This window comes from Macrotis lagotis, chromosome 2, assembly GCF_037893015.1.
Source record: "Macrotis lagotis isolate mMagLag1 chromosome 2, bilby.v1.9.chrom.fasta, whole genome shotgun sequence".
Lineage (NCBI taxonomy): Eukaryota > Metazoa > Chordata > Mammalia > Peramelemorphia > Peramelidae > Macrotis > Macrotis lagotis.
In genome coordinates, this window is record NC_133659.1 from 65,113,372 (window position 1) to 65,136,598 (window position 23,227).

The window sequence follows — 23,227 nt, forward strand, 5'->3', positions numbered from 1 at the left end:
GAGCCTTGCAAAAAATGCTGGGTACATATTACTATTGTATATAATTGGAAAGCAAATGTTAGAAAATGTTCAAAAAATAAATAGATAATTATAATCTTTCTCAGTGGAAAAAAAAGTAATTCCTTCCAATGCAGAATGGAACTAAAGGATGCTGATGCCTTTGCAAGAAATCAGGAATAAGGGCGGCTAGGTGGCGTAGTGCATAAAGCACCGGCCCTGGAGTTAGGAGTACCTGGGTTCAAATCTGGTCTCAGACACTTAATAATTACCTAGCTGTGTGGCCTTGGGCAAGCCACTTAACCCCATTTGATTTACAAAAAAAAAACCTTAAAAAAAGAAATCAGGAATAAATAAAACTCTTCCAAAAAAACTAAAAAAAATTATAAGAAAATTTGAAATATCTCATTGGAAAAACAACTGATTTTGAAAACAGATCCAGAAGAAATATTTTAAAACTTATTGGGTTACCTGAAATTCACAATCAGGAAAAGAGCCTAGACTTCATTTTTCAAGAAATAATTCAGGAAAATTTCCCTGAGATCCCAGAAATAGAGGGTAAAACAGAAATTGAGGGCATTTACCAGTCACCTCCTGAAAGAGATCCCAAAAGAAAAACTTCCAGGAATATTATAGGTAAATTCTAAAACTCCCAAGTCAAAGAGAAAATACTTAAAGCTGCCACAAACATTTCAACTACTGTGGCTCTATAGTCACGATTACACATGATCTGGCAGCATCTACATTAAGGGCTTGTAGGGAATTGGAGTATGATATTCCAGAAGGTAAAAGATCTTGGTTTACATCTGAGAATCAACTACCCAGCAAAACTGAACATCCTCTTTTAGGGGAAAAGATAGATTTTTAATGAAACAGAGGACTTTCAAACTTTCCTCTTGAAACAACCAGAACTGAACAGAAAGTTTGATCTTCAAGTACAGTACTCTGGTGAAACATAGAGGGATGGACGAGAGGGACTACCTATGAGGAACTTAATGATATTGAACTGTTTGTATTCCTGCATGGGAAGAAGATACTGATAACTCATATGAATTTTCTCATTTATAAGAGCTGTTAGAAGGAGCATATATAGACAGGGCATAGGAAGAGGCAGAATATAAGATGGAGTCAATTGGTGATAAAGGGAAGTACAGGAGGAAGAGAAAGGAGAAGAAGAAGGGACTAAGATATTTCACATAAGAGTCAAGAAAAAGCTTTTTCAATGGAGTGGAATGAGGGAAGGAGAGGGGGAATGAGTGAGCCTTCATTCTCATCAGAAATGGCTCAGAGAGGAAATAACATACACACTTAATAGAGTATAGAAATCTATCTTATCCTAGAGAAAAATGAAAAGAAAGAGATGGGATAAGGGCGAATAGGGGAGAGAAGGAGAGAATAGGTGATTGAAGAGAGGGAAGATTGTGGGAGAGGGTACTCAGATACAATACACTTTTGGACAGGGACAGGATGAAAGGATAGGGAGAGAATAGAATAAACAAGAGTGGGGAGGAACAGAGTAGAGGGAAATACAGCTAGTAATAGCACCTGTGGGGAAAAATATTGAAGCAACTTCTCTGGTGGACTTATGGTAAAGAAGACAACTCACCCTAGAGACAGTCATTGGAATCTGAATATAGACTGAAGTATATTTTTTTCCTCTTTCTTGCTATTCTTGAGGTTTCTCATCTTCTTGGTGGGGAGGGGGAGGGGGTTATGTTTACTCTTATAACAAAATTATTGTAATAATATAAAATAAATGAACCAAGAGTCTACCATTTGAAAAAAAAGAATACTGGAAATGGCCCCCCAGAACAAGGACTGAAGTGAGAATGGATGAGACTCAGGGAGAGGGAAAGAAAGCAGTTACTTTGTTGGTAAGGTTACAGTACTTGACATCTCAGACCCTTAATTTACCCTTAGAATGAGGGAAATGCTAGACATTGTCTTCTGAGGACCCTGAATTGCCTGGATGAATGTGAGTTGGGAGTGTGTTTACAAGGGGGGGATGCTATTCATTTGAAACCCGTCATTGTAATGGAGATAGTACAAATATTATTTCCACTTTTTTATTCATGAGAAAATAAGACTGAGAGGTTAACCTGACTTGTCCAAATTCATGTCTATTAGTGATCAGAACAAGGATTTAAGTCCTGGTCTTACTCATAACTACAATTCTCTGTCACTTCTTGCCTCTGCCTTTGACTTTCTAGACTTTGCCGTAATGCTTCAGTTACCAAAATTGAAAGGATAGATTTCAGTACTATCAGTTAAGCTTCAGGTTGGATGTGATGATATACTGATGTTAAGGAGTAGTCAATGAGACAACTTAGCAGAGATTCACAAAAGTCACCTGGTGGATCAGCTAACTTGTCTTAGATAGCCTGGTTGTCTTACAGTGGAAGCATCTGTCCTCATAGAAATGGTGTTAATCAAAGAAATCGTGTTATCTTTAGTGGATAATTCCTGAGTCAGAAAGAAGACACTCGGGTTTACAGTTGGGAATTACTCCAAATACAAGGATCTTCCTCACTCATGAAACTCCTTTACAGGTTTCTAAGTGTGTGTTCCTTTTCTCCCCTATAGATACTGAGTGCATTGGTAGGAGAATGTGACCTCAGTTTATAAGTTGATTGTGATGTATTTATGGTGTATTATTATTATTATTATTATTATAGCTTTAAATATGCTACTCATAAAGATGCTAGCCATTTTATTTTTCAATAAATAATTATATTTAAGATAAAAAAGTATCATAATTTTATATAAATGGAAGCTTTTAGGTAGGGACTTGAAAGATGAAGGATGTAGTAAGAGTATATTCACCCCTAGGATCATGAGGAAAAACATGAGCAAACCATGTTCTTTTCTGAATTGGCCAGTGTGAGGCCAATTTGAATGAAGGCAAGTGCCAATATGCATTGTGAGAGGTGTGAGCATCCTGTGCACATGAAAGTAGCTTTGGAAGTATCCCCCAAATCACAGTTTTACATATTAAGGTAGATTTCCAAAAAGGACTGTACATTTTAATGAGAAAATAAGAAAGTCCTTTTTTAATCTGATTCTTATTTTTCCTAAAAGTTAATAGTTTCACATTACTGCCATATTTTGTCCCTATGTGCCAAGGAAAATAAATTTTGATATTGTGGTTGCCTTTCCAACTTTGTAATCATATTTGTTATAATAAATATATTATCAGAACCAAGGAGAACTGAGACCACTTTCAGATGTGTGTGTAGTATAGACTATTTAAAATTTGTCTGATACAGGCTGATGAATGAATGACCTTACTCATCTAAAAGCTGACTTTGTTATTTAATCCCCACAGTGTAGTCCTTTCACAGTCTTTTCTATAGAACAGAGGACATGGGATGTCCAGAGTGGAGCTGTTGATAACCGAATTCCTGTCTGCTGTTCAGGGAGCTTTGGAATCTCTTGAATTTAATTGTATGTGTGACTAAAACAAAGTTTAAAAATGTATAGATGGATTAATAATTAACAGATTAAGAAAAAAGAAGACAGGCAGATCTTAATGTCATTTTTTCCAAGAGCCCATTAAAAAAGTTTTGGAAAACTCTTGCATATTTGACTTTATCTGATGAAATTCATGCTCTTTCAAAGAGAATTTTGAGCTAGTGTTGCAATTCCTGATATATTCTGTCTCATACTTGACTATTCTTTTCTATGTTCTCCCACTAAGTCTTCCACAGAGATTCTCCAAAATTTTCTGGATCCTTTCCTTTAGGACTTTTGACACTACCCTACTCAAACCTGTAGTATTATTATGAAAATATATTGAATCTCTCAGACCCCCTGAAAAAGTCTTGGAGATGCTCAGGTATCCCCAGATGGCACTTTAATAGCCATTGCTTAATATACAATTAAATCAATTTTTTTCTTCTAATATGCTCAACTTTAGGAGTAAGTTATTTTGGGATACAAGCCCATATCTCTTGTCTTTTGAAATATTGTATTCAAAAATGTACTCTAATTTCTAGCAGTAACTTCTAGGTCTTGTGATCTAAACTGGTGCATGGACTCTGGGAGTTTTTTTTTGTCAGTATTCTTCTTTGACATGCAAACTGGATTTTGGCTAATATATTTTGAAGGCTTTTTCTTTGGTGATTCCTTTCAGGAGATTACTATTAGATTCTTTCTGTATTTTCTTTGTCCTCTGGTTCTAATAGATTTGTAAAGTTTTCATTTATGATTTCTTGAAATAGTGTTTGTGCCTTTTTTAATATCATGGTGATTATTAAATTACTATTTTGTTACTTATTTTCCTGGGGAGTTGTTTTTTGATTGCAGGTATTTAAATTATTTTTTATTTTTTTAATTTTTTGATTTTGTTCTAATAGTTTTTATTTCATGGAACCACTGATTTCTGTTTTGTCTATTCTAATTTTCAGGAACTTTATTTCCTGAATTTAACTACCATCTTTTAGTTATGTATTCTCTTTCCAATTCTTTCCTCTAGAGTTTTTTTTTATTTCTTTTTTATTTCTTGCTTCATTTATCTTATGTACTCCTGTAGTCATTGTAGATAATTGATTTTTTCTCCCTTGAGTCTGTTTGTAATTATGGAGATGTAGAATCTCTTCTAGGTTGGATTTCTGAATTATCTATGAATCTAGAATAAATTTTTCTAGTGATCAATGTCTTTAATTCACCTCTTCAGCCTTAATTCCTGAATTGGATTGTGCCAGGGTCAAGTTCTGTTTTTCTACCTTTCTTTTGGGTGGGGTAATGTGGGCTGTTTGACATTGATATAGATCAACTAGGTTTCTTTTTAGAATTCCAATGTCTGGAGTTTGCCAAGATTATGATCTTGTAGGCTTTTCGACTCCCTTGGATCTTTGAGGTTCAGAGTATTAGATCTTCAAGTTCTTTTCTGGCATTTCAGAATAGAGTGCTTTGGTCCTGGGATCTCACTTACTTCCAAGAGTTTCTGATCAGTTTGGGGCTTTTTCATGGAAGCCTTTTACACCTACAGTTTTGGATACAGATCTTTATAAGATTTACATTTCTCAGATTAGAAGTGCTCAGAGGGATTCTTCTTATTTGCCTTACTTTTGCTATGGGTTTCTGGTTGACTTTTTTATATTATTGTAAAATGAGTGAAATGATTTACTACAGTTTCTCATTGGATTTCTTGATCATTATTGGGACTGGTGCTTCTTTATTTTTGTTTTTGTTTTTATTCTTCCTTGGAGTAAGTGTATTGGTGCAAGGTTTCCCATTTCTTTTCAGACAGCCATATTAGCTAGAATTCCCATGTCTATATTCTGAAATATAGCTGGTATTCTGAATCAATTTGATTTTTACTGGCAAGACTGTTGGGTCAATCACTTGAATGAACCTTAAGGCAGCTGGTAGGGGCATGGGTTAGAACTTTTAATCTCAGTTACCAAGCCCGAAAAATGGGAATAATATTAACATCTACTTTACAGGATTTCTGTGAGAATCAAATAAGATATATTAAATCACTTTACAAACCTTTAAGTGACATATAAATGCTAACTATTATTGATGAAGCATTGCAGTGTGAAAGAGTTTCTTGTAATCATTATACCACTACTAGCGAAGTTAATCACCAGGAGCTTTTTACCATATATAGGGAATTTCTTTTTCATTTGTATTTTGTAGAACATGGGCTTTTTGTTTTTGTTTTTGTATAGATTTAGTGTTTTGTACCTTACTTGATAGAAATAATCATGGCATTATCTCACAGTTTTCCAAGTCTGTGAATTAGAAGAAATGAATTAGAATTGAAATAAAAAAAAGCAGAGTTTACCTTTTAAGATTCAGTAACAAAATGATTGAAGCAAACATGTACCATCTAGTGGTGAAAAAGAAATATACTTGTTAAATTTCTCTATTGACTATAGACAGAATAAACATTTTATTGTGATAGTTCTAGACACAAAGGTAAAAGATACTTCAGAAATTATGTAGGCCAACTCCAGTGATTTAATAATTTTATGCAAATATTATGATAGAAATAATTTTATGACAAATATTAGTTCTTTTATTGATCTGATGTAGAACATGGATAGCAACCAATAACTTGGTTCAACAAGTTATATTAAGTGACTACTGTCACAGTAAACTTTGGTGGGTATGAGGAGATGTGGTTCAGAGATTCAGTTTTTATTCTTAAATAATCATATAATCATAGAAATTTAAAGCTGCAAAAGATCTTAGGAAAAATATATTTCAACCCTCTTGTTTTAAAGATCAGTGATTGGGACTCCTGAGAGGATACTTGTTTATGTTCACAGTCAGTAACTGACAATCTGAATTCCAGCTTGGGCTTTCTGACTCACAGACTTTCATGTTTTCTGCTATACTGTGATAAAGTGTCTCATTGAGTAGAGGCAGGATCTGAAAAGGTCCATGTCTAATGAATAGTCAAGTCAACAAATTCCACCAGGTCAGGAACTGTATGAAGGACCACAGCTACAATGAAAAACGAGAGGCCCAGTCCTCCAGGAATTCACATTCTAGTAGATGCTAACAAGTATCTGCATAAAAGATATATAAGGGGTAGATAGAAAGTAATATCAGAGGGAACTCATTAACAGTGGAGGGGAGGCCAAGATGGCCACAAGAGCAGATCGTGTCTTAGGCGCTCTCTGATAAAACTTCTAAACTAAGGACTCTAACTAAATTTTTGAGAGACAGATCCCACTGAGGGACCCAGTAAGGCAGTTCTCCTACTCAAGGTAACCTGGAAAAAAAGAGCAGAAAGGCTCTGCTCCCTGGGGTTGGAGTGGTGGCATGCCAGAGGGGTGGCGAAAGAACTTCAGCATCCTGGAGGTAGCCCCAGGGCACTGGGAGCCGGGCTCCCAGCAGCGGGGGAGTTTCCTGACCTATGCCCTGGGGAGACCAGGCACAAATTGGGGGAACAACAAGGGACCTCTGCCAGAGTGAGCACATGAAGCCCAGCCCTCAGGGCACACAGTGAGCAGTACAGTGTGGCCACTGAAGCCCAGATCCAAGAAGCAGAAGCAGGTGGAGCCAGTAAGAAGGAGCCCACAGGGCATGAGCCCATTGAACCTAGGGAGGGGAATGAAGAGAGAGAGAGAGAGAGAGAGAGAGAGAGAGAGAGAGAGAGAGAGAGAGAGACTGCCGAGCTCTGCCCCTGGAACAAGACTCCAGGGCTCTGACCACATTCAGATCCTGATCGCAGTCTAGGCCCCCCCATAGAACAGCAGAGCACCCCACCCCAACCTCAGCCCCATGGCAGAGTGGGGGGCAAATATAATCATTCACAGACCAGGAGGGAGGACAGAGCCTCTCACACTGAGACCCTTGTGGGAGTGTCCCAAAAGCTCAGGAAGCACCCCAAAACCAAGCCCAGGCTGGGAAAATGAGCAAGCAGAGAAACAAGAGGAACACCATTGAGAAATATTTTGCATATGAGCCCAAGAAGGATCAAAACACTCAGTCTGAAGATGAGGAAGCACAAGCTCCTGCATCTAAAGACTCCAAGAAAAACAGAAATTGGGCTCAGGCTATGACAGAGCTCAAAAAAGACTTTGAAAATCAAATGAGGTAGTTAGAAGAAAAACTGGGAAAAGAAATGAGAGAGATGAGAGAGATGCAGGAAAAAACATGAAAATGAAGTCAGCAGGAGTCAAGGAGATCTAAAAAAATGCTGAAGAAAATAGCATGCTAACAACCAGCTTAGGTCAAATGGATAAAACAGTTCAAAAAGTTATTGAGGAGAAGAATGCTTTAAAAAGCAGAACTGGCCAGATGCAAAAAGAGATAAGAAAGCTCTCTGAGGAAAACAAATCCTTCAGACAAAGAACAGAACTCAGGGAGACTGATGAATTTATGAGAAATCAGGAATCAAAAGAATGAAAAAATAGAAGAAAATGTGAAACATCTCATTGAAAAAACAACTGATATGGAAAACAGATTTAGGAAAGATAATTTAAAAATTATTGGAATACCTGAAAGTCATGATCAGGAAAAGAGCCTTGACATCATTTTCAAAGAATTACTACAGGAAAATTGTCCTGATATTCTAAAGCAGAGGGCAAAATAGAAATGGATAGAATCCACCAATTGCCCGAGAAAGAGATCCCAAAAAACCAACCCCCAGGAATATTATAGCCAAGTTTCAGAACTCCCAGGTCAAAGAGAAAATATTACAAGTAGCCAGAAGGACACAATTCAAATACGGTGGAGCTGCAATCAGGATCTCACAGGACTTAGCAGCAACTACATTAAAAGCTTGTAGGGCTTTTAATATAATATTCTGGAAGGCAAAAGAGCTTAGAATACAACCAAGAATCAAGTACCCAGCAAAACTGAATGTCCTCTTCCAAGGAAAAAGATGGACTTTCAATGAACCAGGGGAATTTCAAATGTTCCTGTTGGAATGGCCAGAGCTGAACAGAAGGTTTGATCTTCAGATACAGGACTCAAGTGAAGCATGGAGATTGGAGGAGAAGGGGAAAATATGAGGGACTTAATGATGAACTGCATGTATTCCTGCATAGAAAAATGACACTGATAATACTCATATGAATCTTCTCAGTTAATAGAGCGGGTAGAAGGAGCTTTTATAGATGAAGCACAGGAGAAAGCTGAATTTGAAGATAAAACATGGTGTAAAAATGGAGTCAACAGAAAAAAAGGAAATGTAATGGGAGAAAGCAAAAGGAGAGGGGGGAAAGGCCAAGATATTTCATATAATAAGATTTTTCTTTATTACAGTGAACTATTGCAATGATATGGAAAGGGGGAAGGCAAGGGGGAATGAAGGAATCTTCGCTCTCATCAGAGGTGGCTAGGAGAGGGAACAGCATATATACTCAATGGGGTATAGACATCTGGAGTAAGAAGGAGAGGAGGGGACAGGGGGAAGGGGGGGTATGAGTGATGGAGGAGAGCATGGACCATGGGGGGAGAGTGGTCAGATATAACACATTTTCTTTTTTACTTCTTGCAAGGGGCTGGGATTGGATGGCCTGTCTGGGACCATAGGGCCAGGTTGACGCTGGGCCTAAGGGGTGGTATGTGGGCTCAGGGCTTCTTGGCCCCAGGACCAGGGATCTGTCTGCTGCGTCACTCAAGTACCCTACAGCAGAGTCAGAGTGAAAGGAGAGAGAAAATATAGTACATAGTAGTGGAGAAATAAGAAAAGAGGGAGTTGTGATCAGCAATGGCAACGGTGGAAAAATATGGAATTAACTTTTGTGATGGACTTACCATAAAGAATGTGATCCACCTGTGACAGAGTTGGTGGTGTTGGAACAAAGACTGAAGCAAATTTATTCTTATTATTTGGGGGGGGGTACAGGGCAAATGGGGCTGGGTGGTCTGCCTGGGGCTGCATAGCAGGGTGATCATTGGGTGTCTGAGGCTGGATTCGGACCCGGGTGCTCCTGGCTCAAGGGCCAGTGCTCTGTCCGCCATCCAGCTGAACTTACTATTATTACCATTTTATTTTATTTTAGGTCTTTTTTTTCTTTTTTCTTTTTTTGGTTTATGCAGGGTAGTAGGGTTGGGGTGGCTTGCATGTCACACAGCTGGGTGATTGTTGGGTGTACAGGGCCGGATATGGGCTTGGGTGCTCCTGGCTCCAAGGCTGGTGCTCCGTCCATTGCGCCACCTGGCCATACCTACAATTATTACTATTATTTTTTTAATTTTAATTTTAATTTTTTCTCTCCTCTTTACTTTATCGCTCAAGTGAGTCTATATTTTTTGGGGGAGGGGGCATTTTGTTTATTCTTAAACAAGAATATTTTATTAATGTATAAAAATTATTTGTATAAAATGAGAATAAATAAATATTAAATTAAGATTGAAAAAAGAAAAAAGAAAATAATAAAAAATCAGTGGAGGGGAAAGAGAGGGGATAGGAAATGAGAAAGAGCAATTAATGGTAAAACAGTGTGAAGGATACTTTAGACAGCTTTCAAGATTAGAGGTGGGAAACTAGTTAAAAGGCTTTGTTATCATTGAGCAGAATAGGTATGAATAATATTAGCTAACATTTAGTGCTTTGAGGCTTATAAAGTACTTTAATCCAACAAATTATTTTGAGTCATATTGCTTCCCTGTGAGGTAAAGTATTATAGGTATTGAATTTTATAGGTAGAGAAATTGAGTCTCAGAGAGATTTGAAGTCCATTGTCATAGAGCCTTTAATTGTCAGAGATTGCACCTAATCTTGAATTCAATAATTTTTTTTCACTATGTCATGCTTAATAAGCGTCGAACTCAATTCAGCAAAATATTTTGGGTGAAGAGCAATGAGAAGTTAGAGTCAGGTAGCATTAAAAATATAAAGGAAAGGAAAGATATGACTAATACTAAACATATAGACTAGACTTTGAAGTGAAAAGAAAGCAAAAAAGTCAAATATGATACTTTAATTTTGACTAGCTAAATAAGTCTATAATTCCCTTTGTCTTTAATTCTTTTTTACATTGCAGTTCATTTTACCTTTTGATAAGTTATGTATTCACTAGAAAAATTCTTAAATTTCTTCCTCCCTCACTCCCTCCCCTCCCCCTCCCTCCATTCCTTCCTTCCTTCCTTCCTTCCTTCCTTCCTTCCTTCCTTCCTTCCTTCCTTCTTCCTTTCTTCCTTCCTTCCCCAAAGGGCTTCCCTGGCAAGAAGATCCATCTTATTATATGAGAAAGTGAATGATCTGGTATGAGACTGAGGCTTGGCAAGAGAATATCAGCAACAGAGTAAGGGAACAAGGGATTCAAGAGAAGAAAGGATAGTGTTGAATTGGTTCACCAAAGGATCAAGATGAGGAAGAGATAGAAGTGTAGCCAATGTGGTATTGATGAACTGGAAAGAACTAAATGATCATACAGCATCTCTGTGTTGTTGCTGTTGTTGAGTCATCTAAGTTGTATCTGACTCTTGGGTCTATTAAGCCAGGTACCACCAAGTTAATAGGCATGATATAGGCCATTTCATTGGGGACAAGAGGTGGGGAACTGCATGAGAGATCATGTTTAAAGAAAAAAGCAGTAATAAAATGAATGGCTGAAGATCTATACTAATACAAAATAGGACTAATAATGTAAATTAGAGATTTTAATGTAAACAGGTAAATTCAGTCTCTCAGGTATCACTAACAATTGTCTGAATGTAATTATGAGTGAAATAGGCAATGACAGGGCACTGAATAAAATGTATTTTTAAAAGGAGTCTATATTAAAAGAATTTGATATTTCTCAGGATATCTAAGGAGGATAATGATTATAATTTGCTGATAGATTTAAATAGGTTTGCTTTCTTTAATGCCTTTATGTAGATTGGATAATTAACAAAACTAGAATCTGTCCTAGGTAATAAGTCTTTAGACTTTGAAAAAGCACTGCTCAATTATGTAGTTCCTGAGGCTGAAACTCCAGTATGTGTCTGCCTCTATGTCTTTTCCTTGTTGCTCTGATTTCCCCAGAATCAGCTGGGGAGAGTGTGTATTACTGCATGTCCTTTCCCTTGGTGTCTGGCATCCTGTGGTAGCACTTGGTACCATCTCCAACTGGCAAGGGATTCATTTTCTACTTAGGGCTAAATTTGTAATGAAAAGGCCTTTCAAATACAGTCCTGGCTGTATTGCTGATACAGGGTTTGTTCTGAGACTCCAACTTCTAAGCCTAAAGGGGATATTTGAGAGCACAGATGTGACAATGAGAACCTTAGAAAGAAGTTTTCAGTACACCTGAGAATTCACAATCTATATTGAAGGAGAAAAACAGGCATAATACCATAGACTTTGGGAAAGTGATTTTCAAAGAGTTCTTCCAAATGATAGGATCCTATGATATGAATTTTATAAAGTAATTCTTTCCAAGAGGAATAGAAGGCTAAAGTATGAAATTCTGTTGACATACAAATTATTTCAATGAGAAAACAAAAGAGATAATTCTTAGGGAAATAGCTAGCCATGTTAGCCTTTTTTGAAAGACATGTATAAAAGTCAGAAAGGATGGTAAAATACCTTTTTGATAAAAAGAAGAGTGACATCAGTCAAATGAACAATGGGCATTTAATTGAGCTCTTACTCCATGTTAGGAGTATTCTTCTATTACTTTGAACATTACATCTCCTACTGTGCATGTCCTCTGAGGGAAGGTGGCAAAGGGCCAAGTCTGCCAAATTCCATCTGTTCCAAAGTGACTTTGTCCTGCCTCTGGAGACTTCCATTTCCAGCTTTGCCAGGTTGAGCTCCAGGTGAGAAGAAAAGTGAAAATTTTCTCTGCCTTCCATCTCCTGCTGCAAGTATTTCTTGAGGGAGGATTAGGTTGCCTTGGAAGGGATTCCTATTTGTGTCAGCACAAGGCATCTTCTACCTCCTATTGCCAGACTACTCTCCTAGCTATGGTGTGGAGAGCTTCCACTGCAAAGAAGAGAAACCTTCCCTCTGATCTCAGGTCTTCCTTCTGCTGAGCCTGTCCATTGAGCATAGAGGAAAAGGAAAATTGGTAGGGAATGGGACTTGAATTGCCAGATGATATCCTATTTCCTGCCTCTTCTCTAGGATTTTCAAGAACTAGGAGTAGTGAAATTGGACCCTCCATTTGACCATCTGATAAGGTGCCTCTTCTCTCATAGTGCCCTCTAGATTCCTTTTGGAAGAGGAGTGGTGCCTTCCACTCAATGATGAACATTCTCTTTCCCTTCTTAAGTTTTTGCAAGGCAATGGGGTTAAGTGGCTTGCCCAAGGCCACACAGCTAGGTCATTATTAAGTGTCTGAGACCAGATTTGAATTCAGGTCCTCCTGACTCCACGGTGGGTGCTCTATCCAATGCACCACCTAGCTGCCCCTTAATGCTGAACATTCTCACACTTGGTTATATTTATACATCTCATTGATTCTGATCCTCTATAGGACATCAAACAAAAACCATTTACAATCCCCCACCATAAGATTCTTTATTCCTATTCTTCTCAACCCTCACACTCCAAATTTCAAGTAAACATTACCCACATTTTTCCATTTTTGTGTCCTCTATAACACCTGTTCAATAGGCAATGAACTTCCTTTCATTCTTAATCTTTTCCTTTCCTACTCCTTTCATCTTCTAGTTGTCACTGGAATCTGGATTCTTCCCAATGTCACAGCTTCTCAGGCTATCCTTTCCAGTACTAGTTACTCTTCATTCCTCCCCCCCTGCCCCCCACTTACTGGTAGAGGCAGAGGAGTTGGACTCCTTGTTCCCCATTGCCACTTTTACTTTTCCTATTTCTGTTACTCAATAAACTTTTCTTTGAGGCAAATACAATTGAAATCCTTCATTCAGTCCAAGTCCTGGAAACTGTTCTCCTCAGAAATTATTTTCCTTCCTTCCTCAATGAGTTCCATACCTAGCTCACAACTTTTCTTTCCTTCCCACTCCTACTTCCCTACTTGAGGACTTCAACATGCATATTGACTTTCACTAACCATTTGGTTTCTCAACTTATTCATGTCCTATGACCTCCTACAATTTACCTCAGTCATATACAAATATGATTTTGATATTTCTACCACTCATAAATTCAATACTCCTGTATCATGAATTCTGAAATCCCCTTATAAGACCATAATTGATTGACTTTCCTCCTCTCTCCCCCTACCTCTCTCTCTCTCTCTCTCTCTCTTTCTCCTTTTCCATATCAAATATTACACTTTGTCCTCAATGACTTTTTAACTCTTCAATTCTTTCCTAGATCATCTTCCTTAAACATGTCACTCACTCCCCCTTTCCCATCTTGATCCTTTGATGAATCAGTTCAACTCAACATTTCTTCTTTTGAGTTCCTGATCCCCTTATATTGTTGATTACACCCTACCATGCTTCAGCAATACCTCCTTTATCAACTTACCATTCCACTTTCCACAGGAGCTCTTCTAAACCTTTGAATCTCTTCTCCTCAAACCTCACATGACTCACTTCTTTACCAGAACCAATTCCTCCAACTGATTTCTCCCCTCTCTTTTCATCACCACTCATCACTTATTTTCAATCTTTCCATGTCTACTCACTCCTTTTCTATTGTCAACATATATATTCACATCTCTTTCATCTTTCAGAAACCATCACTTTATCTTTCCATCCCAACTTTGTCCTCTATCTCTTCTTTCTATAAGTAAACTTCTTTAAAAGGCTGTCTACAATAGACATTATTTTATCTTCTCAGTCCATTACAATCCAGCTTCTGACTCCATCATTCCACTGAAATTTCTCTTACAAAGTTGCCTAATCCAATGGACTTTACTCAGACTTCTTTCTTTTGTCTTTTCTACAGCCTTTGACACAATTGACCATCTTTTCCTCCTTAATAATTACTTCACTCTAGGTTCTAGAACTCTCCTCATTCTCCTTAGAACACTCCTCAATCTCCTTTGCTGGATCCTCATCCAGATCATGCCATTTAACTGGAGTATCCATAGAGTTCTATCTTGGACCCTTCTCTTATTGTTCTTTGGTTATCTCATCAATTTCAATGGGTTTAATGACTATTTTTTTGTTGATGATTCATTTATCTATCTTGCCCTAACTTTTATGCTGTCCTTTCATCTTGTATCTCTAGTTATCTTTAAGACATTTTGAACTAGATATCCTCTAGACATCTTAAACTCAACAGGTCCAAAATTGAATTCATTAACTTTATCCTTAAGCCCTCCTCCACCCTTGCTTCCTGCCCATGTTTCATGGGGGTTTTATTTTATTTTATTTTTCAGGAGGTAACCAGTATATTTTTTGTGTTTTCATATTTTCTACTGGATTTCTTGAAATATGATGTCTAGGTTTTTGATTTTGTTTTTTTTATGGTTTTCAGGTAGTCAAGTGATTTTAAAATCACCTCTCTATCTATATTCCAGTTTAATTATTTTTATATGAGATATTTTATATTTTCTTATTTTTTCTGTATTTTGCTTTTGCTTTCAATATTGCTTTCTCTCCTATTTGTTTTATTCTAATCTTCAAAGAGCCTTTTGTGAGTAAGCTTCACTAAGCTTCAATTTTCCTTCCAAATATTTTCTTTGTATCTCTCATTCATTTTTCCAATGATTTCCATCAGGGATTTCATTTCATTTATAAAACCATTGAAAAAATCCCAAACAGCTCCTCCTTCATTCTTCTAGGAATTCTACCTAATCTCATAGACAAGCTATGCTTTTACTTTCAGTATACCCAGAGTTGTCTAATCCAGAGTGAAGTATGATCACAACCCTCTTGTCTGGGCTTTGTAAGTTCCTGGCTTCAGTTTTGCTGTAGCATTTTAACTGTGGACTTGCTCCTTGTTATATTTCTAGTTGGCCCCTTGACTGAGTCACTGTAGCTGGACAATTTATGTAGAGTTAGAGCAACAGAATTATAGACTAATCCCTGTCCTGAGTTCTCTGGGCTGAATGTTCAAATCAGGATGAAGTTTGGATTGGAGACCCCCACTCCATTTCAAGAATCACAGTCACCTAGACAGTGCTCAGTTTCTGAGTCCTAGTCCACAATCTCAGGAATGGAAGCATCTTTGTGCTCATCCACCACTCTTTTCCCTTCCATATTGATTTTGTGATCTAGTGAGGTTTCTAACTGAAATCTTTCTCATTCCTACTCTGTATCTTACTCATCTTTGCTGGTTTTATAATCCCCCCCCCAGGACCTTGTTCAGAATGCTGCCACAGTGGAACGTTCCTTATGGTGCTCTCTTAACTAGACCTATTCCTATTGTCCACAGATCTATCACTATCTACTTTTGTATATCATCTGGAAAAGTGATACATTTTGCCTTGGATTTTTAAATTGCAGCTCTGCCGTTTTTTAGAACATTGTTAGGGATAGTTGGGAGAGAAGGGGAGTTAGAGTATATTTTTTCTCTACCATCTTGAGTGATCTTCATTAATTTTAGACAAATAACAGTTTTATTTTTTTATATATAGAAAAACTTATTTTGGTTCACAGTTTAGTAATAAAGTCTAGCAAGTCCAGGGTAGACTACCTACTACATTACTCAAGGACAAAACTTCTTTTTTCTAGGTATAACTTCATTTGACCTGGAGAGTGGTCAACTCTCTCTTCAGTGAAGAACATTGGAGAGCAAGGAGAGCAATCTATAATTGCTACTCAGTGACCTGAAAAATAAGACCAAAAAGGAAAAAGGAGTAGGAAAATAGGGAAAGAAAAGAGGAATGTGATACGATTTCTCCTCCCTTTACTCTGTTGATAACAGTCAATAAATAAATCAATAAATATTTAGTAACTATATATATATATATATATATATATATATATATATATATAGTATATAAGACATTGGATTAAGTGCTGAGGATACAAAGAAAGAAAAACAGCCCTTGAACTCAAAGAATTAACAATCTAATGGGGGGAAAGGAGGGACTTCATAAAGTTCAGGGACATGATAAATTTTTGTGATCTTGCAGGAAACTGTTTTTGGAGACAGTAAGTCCAGAAAAGCAGCCAGGTGGAAAATTATGAGGTGGCTGCCTTGGCCCTCCTCTGGAAATGTAGGATTTTAGAGGAGCTCTCCAATGTCCACTGTCCATTATGTTCCTTCCCCTGGGAATGCTTTCTCTTCTCCTTGTTTTGCGAAAGCATGATAAAAGGATAGTTTTCTTTAACCATTTGAAATTATGTTAGATTTGTAGGAAGAGAATCTAAGTTCTTAGTGGTCCCAGAGGGCAGAATTAGAATCAGTGGGTAGAAGTTACAGGGAAGTTTATTTGGATGGACGTAAGGATTCTTTGTTCTTATGCCATATTTTACTTAGCCTAGCATAGTTAATAACAAAGATGTTGAACTTGTGGCCCATAGGCTGCTTTCTTCCCATAAAACTCCTCAAATACAGCCCTAATCAGATTAAAATGTAATTGGTAAATGTTTAACAAAATGCATCAATTGTACAAAATAGCATAGATCATATTAATTTGTGACTTCCTTAGTTAATATGTGGTCTGCAGGAATCCAGTGTCTATTTGACATCACTTACTTGCATAAAAATAATTTTTTTGTAAAAATATCATTGTACTTTATGTTTAGTGATTTATTTTGCTTGGCAATTTCTCCTATTGGCTCACATTACAACTCTTCTTTAGTGTAACAGTTTCAGGAAACTTAAAGGATTTTATTCTTTTATTTTTTTCTTCCTTAAAGTTATAGTAAACTTTTAAATTTAAGATGGCCAATCTTTCTTTTTCATTCAGCCATATTTATTTGTGTCTGACTCTTTGTGACTTTAGTCCTTTAGAATTGTATTTTTCTGGAAGTCCATAAGAAATTCACAATACAGTAGAGAATTCTGTTCCTATAAGCAGTCAGTATTCTGCCAATTACTTACTCATTTAAATTTTTTTTCTTATCTCAACTTCTTGTCTTTCCAACCCCTTATAATTTTGAAAGTTATTTGCAGGTAATTGTTTCCTTTTGGGGGAAAAAATCTAGTCTGATTTCTGAAGAACATTATATTCTAATTCTATGAATTGGTAGTAACTTGTGGGTTATTTTCATAGTGTTTTCTATAACTTCTATTAAACTAATTGTATGAAGTTTTCCCATTCATTCCTCTTTTCTTAAGTTTTAAAATTATTCAGATGAGTTACACCTTTTTTATCACTTTGTAGTATAGATGGCTTAAAGAAGATTTAATAGAGCTGATGATTAAACTGTGATGCATATGCTTTTAAAAATTTCTTTGATAATAATTTCTTAGGTTTTAGTTCAGAGGTGTGTATTCTTTTTGAATCATTCCTAAAGCCACATTATTTAGGGAATATTCCACTACAGCTATTAGTTGGACTACATGAAAATTTGAAAGTATAGAATGCATTGTCTTCTCTACTTTGTTGGCTATACAGGCAGTATTGGGAAGATTTGATATTCAATTTTAGGTATATCATTGACATTATTATTCTAAACATGTAGAATCTTTTTTTGGCCATTGTAACATTCTAAGACTATTGTCTCCATTGAGACAACTAGATGGTATAATTGGTGAAGTGCTGGACTTGAAGTCAGAAAGAGAGGTGAGGTTGAATCTTGCCTCAGATCTCTGCAAGTCAGGCAAGTAATTTAATCTTTCTCAGACTCAATATTTAATACCAACTGAAAAGAACTGAGAATAAAACCAGATTGGATTTCATATATGTATCTACACAAATTCACTTGTGTATGTATACACAATTGTATTCATATTTGTATTAAACATGTATGTCATAGTGGATAAATTTATGTAATATATGAATTTTTTAAAGCTGAAAGCCCAATGTAAATGTTAGCTGTCATTACTGTTATCACATTATAGAGGGTTCACAGTTTTCATTAGTGAAGAAAGTACTAATTCAAATACTGTAAATACTGAAATAATTTTAAAAAGGCAATGGACTAGAATATTTTTTTTCATTCTTGTAGAATATGCCGAATTCTTACACTGCAAAGGAAAGAAGTTTACAGATTTTGATGAAGTTCGTCAAGAGATTGAAGCAGAAACAGATCGAGTGACAGGAATGAATAAAGGCATTTCATCGATACCTATTAATTTACGAGTCTATTCTCCACATGGTAAGTCATTCTTTTTAAATGTTTTTGAAGTTTCAGTATCATTTAGTGTTATGGTCTTAAACCGATATTGTGTACTTTAAAATTTAAAAGGGGGGTTCCTTTCCTTGTGACGTAGCTTGCCTCACAAATCTGGTTATATAAAATCAATGGCTTGTGTCCATGGGAAAAATCAACCCTAATGATTTTCCATTTACCTTTTAAACTTCTTAGTTGGTTAAGACATTTTCTTTCCTCTCAAATAAAATTCCTTGGGGTTCCACAGCAATTTTTAGGGTTTCTTATAAAAATGGCATATTCACCAAAGCCTAGCTAACAACTCCCTACACCCCACTGGATATCTATCCCTGAACTGATTAACACCCATGTTTAAAATTCTCTGGATTTATCTTGAACTTTTGAAATCTATGACCTGAATTCACTGCATACTTTAGTAATTTTCTTCTAGCAGAAATCTTTAGTGTTTATTAAATTCTCTGATTGGGTCTGCCTTTACTGGATTTCCTTTATCATTCTATGACTCTCTATATTTGTATTCTTGTGACAGTGGCCATCATTTGGATCCATGTTATCAGAAGAACTCATAAATTAAGATTTTTTTCCACTGCTGTGAAATTTATTGCCTTGTTGGAAATAATCCTTTTTTTTTATCACCTTTATACTTTACCAACTCTACTACATGATTGACATGGTACTCAATTATAATTTCTCAGTAATGCTTACCATGTGTGCTAACTTGTGTTATATATACACAGGATAATTGATTTGAGTCAAAGTCAATTTTTCACTGACTTAGAAATTGTTTTTCTTTCCCCAAATATAAGCTTCATGACTCTCATATGTTTACCTGAAGACACTATGAGTGTCTAAAACAGCTTTCCATTTGACTAATTAGCTAAACATATTACAAATAACATATGGTGTTTGTGATGAGAAAGACAAGCCTTAGTCTGAGTGTTTTCACACCATTATGGATTGATATTACATGCCAGTTACCATATGCATATATTGGGTGTTTTAATTATGAAATCCCTTCCCCGTCTTTTTGACTCTGCTAGTCCTGAGGGAAAGCTGGTTGGCAAGCAAATAAGTGCCTTTCAGATTGTGTTAGGAATTGTTTTGGCAAAACAATTATGGATTAGTCACTTATCTCTATTTAACAGTGCTATTCAGAAAGGGATAATTGAGATCTTTTTGACTTTTCACTAAGAAATCAAATGACTTTACATGATCAATTTCCTTTTCATACAGAACATAGAAGTAAGACTCCTTTTTTTTCTTGATCTACAGTCTTAAATCTAACCCTTATTGACCTGCCTGGAATCACTAAAGTGCCAGTAGGGGATCAGCCACAAGACATTGAATATCAGATCAGAGAAATGATTATGCAGTTTATCACTCGAGAAAACTGTCTGATTTTGGCTGTTACACCTGCAAACACAGATCTTGCCAACTCAGATGCCCTAAAATTAGCTAAAGAAGTTGACCCTCAAGGTGAGTATTTGGCCCTTAAGGTAAGACTTCAGTCTTAGATATCAGATTTCAAAGATATGACCCTATGTGAAGGTGATTCAACTCAAATACTTTCTTTTGTTAATAATGTGATAATCTAGGCCACAGGGTTGTTAATCTTTTTTTTTTTTTTTTTGGTAATTGACATTTCGGTGGTCGAGAGGAAAATTAAATAGTAAAGATAAAATCCTATTTCATCAAATATTCTATCAATCAAGATATCTAAAAGACAAAAGTCTCCAAGTCTCAGCTGATGATTTAATCTGTTTCAACTAGTATTAAGTATTATTCCAACAAAATAATTCAAATAGAGTTCTGTATAAAAAGAAATGATCTATATGTTTCTAATTAAGAAATATTTTAGTTCTGTTAACTTTAGATTCAGGGATTACTGATTATATAGTTTGTAACATTTAGAAAAAGGAAAGTTGATCACCAGTTCTCTCTGCTATCTGTTAGTGGCATCACCTCAAAAATTACCTCATATTTCTTATGTATTTATATACATTATTACCCTGGCTTGGTTTTAAACTCTGAGATGGTGCCTGGCACATTGTAGAGATTAACAAATATTTGGTGATTGACTAATGCCAATAGGATGTATTCAATAAGAACAAGTTGGTTTCTATTTTGTCTCATCTTTATTTTTTAAAATTTTAGTCAATACCTCTGTGAAAGTTTCACTGAACCCTTCTATTGAAAAATTATCTTTTCTTTCTTTGACATTTCACATAATACATTGAATTTTATTTATTAATTATTTTAAATCTGCATTATGGTTATAAAATAGCAAATCCATTTTATTGCTTATGTACATGTCCTATTCTACTCCTTGAATGCAAATTCCATGAAAGCGGGCATATATCTTAATATAATCATTTTAATTTTTTCCCAGTCTTTAGCATGAAACACAAGTTTGACACCTAATCAATAATTTTTAATTAAAATATAAATAGAATAACTAAATGAAAGACTTGTTAGACTATTAGACTAAGGAAATGCTCTTAACATAGTATATCTGGATTCCAACCAGGCATTTCATAAAGTCTCTCATGATTTCCTTCTGTTTAATTCAGTATAATGAGTCTTTATTAATTATCTACTATTTGATGTTTTAATGTTTGCATCAGGGAATTAAGAGAAAAGTAGGTTGAGTCATACTTATATCTCTATTTCCATTTAATATCCCACTATTTACTATACATCCTTATATACATTTTATTATTCTAATACAAAGAATTTCTTAACAAAACCAGAAAAGATTATAGCACTTAAAAGATTTTTGCAGTATAAAAGCATACATTGATTGATGCAATAATTTCCCAGGAACCATTTGTTTACCTCAACCATCCTCTACTAAGACATTTTTATAGATAGAAAAAGCTAATAGGCTTTTTCCTTCTGTATATCTTGAATCAAACTAGTTCAAAAGAAAAAAAAATAGGAAGATTTCCTTCAAGTCCAGGAGAACAAAAAGAAAGTACAAATATAGATATTCTTACAATGCATGAATGCACGAATAGTCTTTTTTGTTAAGAAGCATCTCCCTAAAGCCAGGTGTTTGTACTGTAGAAAAGAAATGAAGGGGAAATCCAAATCCACCAAACAATACCCATATCAATAAGATACATATTGGCAGCACCATTATTAGTTAGTAGAAAGTAAAATTAATAACTATTTTTACTTGCTAAAAAGTACATTTTATTCTTAATAAGAAAAAATTTCTTTTCTAACTCTAAATAGTATAGGAATCTCTCTATTTAGAAACTGCAGTTTCTCTGATTGATCATTTTCTAGATTGAGTGCCTCAGAGGTGAAGTGGGGAATGTTTAGTAAGTGAAAGCAAAAGGTATGGACTTTTTATTTACTTTTTTATTAAACAGTTAGGTTAGTTAATGAAAATAATATCAGAGGGCACATATTAATCATTAAATCTACTTCCTACCACTTTTCCATTAAGAAAAAGATTTCCTATCATTTAGCAGCATTTTCTCTTGCTCATGTCTAGTTTTGAAATATTTTCAAGGAATAGTTAGAGAAAGAGACCTTTTGAAATACTTCATCATTTACCATTCTTGATGCCTTTGAGGTATTCATTTAACCTTATGATCTACAGAAAAGTTAGCTAAAATGTGGAGTTCAGGTAGATCTGGAATGCAGAGTGGGAGGTTATTTTGGGTGGGCACAGAAAAGACTATATGTTAGGAGAAAATAGACAAATGGGGAAAGACACACACATCTTTATTCCTTTGTTTATTTCAAACATGCCAAAACTATTCTTTGTCTGGTCTTTGTGAGTTTGGATACATGATACACAGGGCAGACCCTTCTCTACAGGGTTTTAAAATTTAAGTCAGGAAAGTAAAGAGCAATTACATAGGGATGATTATTTTTCAATGATGAAACAAATATTTCTAGTGTAGATTTCATATCTATGCTATGAGGAGGATCATTAGGCAGTACAGGAACTAGAAATAGCTCTTACTTTATTTTTTGTGCACAAATTGGTAATAAGTGACTAAGTAAAATATAGTTAGGTAGATCCCTAACTTGCTTATCATTGCTTACGGGTGTTATATGCTGCTGTGCACCATATTGCCTATAGTTGTGCTAATATTTTTAAAGCATCCCTTAACACAATGGACAAATGGAAGAACATTTCAGGGGGAAACACAGCATAAAAAGTAAAAGTCTCATTATTACATGAAACAAAAAAAAAAGAATTTTTAAATTCTACCCTAAAGCAGTAGAATGTATTCAGAATAACCCTAATATAACAGAGTTGATGGTACAGAATAAAAAAAAAACCTTGGAAGTCTATTTCCAAAGATGATCAGGAAAAAAGCAAAAAGAATTTCTATGTTCTAAATTTTTTTTTTTTGGAAATTCTCTTTGTGGTGTTAGAAAATTGGAAATTGCAAGGATGCCCATCAGTTGGGGAATGGCTGAACAAGTCGTGGTATGATTGTGATAGAATACTACTGTGTTATAAGAAATGATAAGCTTGGTGATCTTGGAAAAATTCAGAAATACTTATATGAAATAATGAAGAGCAAAATGAGAACCAAGAAAACACCATATACAGTAACAGCGATATTGTTTTATGAATGACTTTGAGTGAATAAATCATTTTGACTATTGTAAATACCTAATTTAACTACTTGACTATTTAAAT

The 23,227-nt window shown here is 35.6% G+C and overlaps 1 protein-coding gene across 9 annotated transcripts in view; it reads left to right on the forward strand.

Moving 5' to 3' along the window:
* DNM3 (dynamin 3) overlaps window positions 1-23,227 on the forward strand; it is a 670,943-nt gene that overhangs the window by 173,062 nt on the left and 474,654 nt on the right. For all 9 annotated transcript variants that reach the window (XM_074222020.1, XM_074222018.1, XM_074222019.1 and 6 more), the window contains exons 3-4: window positions 18,394-18,543; window positions 19,831-20,034. In XM_074222020.1, the coding sequence (XP_074078121.1) occupies window positions 18,394-18,543; window positions 19,831-20,034 (354 nt within the window). The remainder of the gene's footprint in view (window positions 1-18,393; window positions 18,544-19,830; window positions 20,035-23,227) is intronic.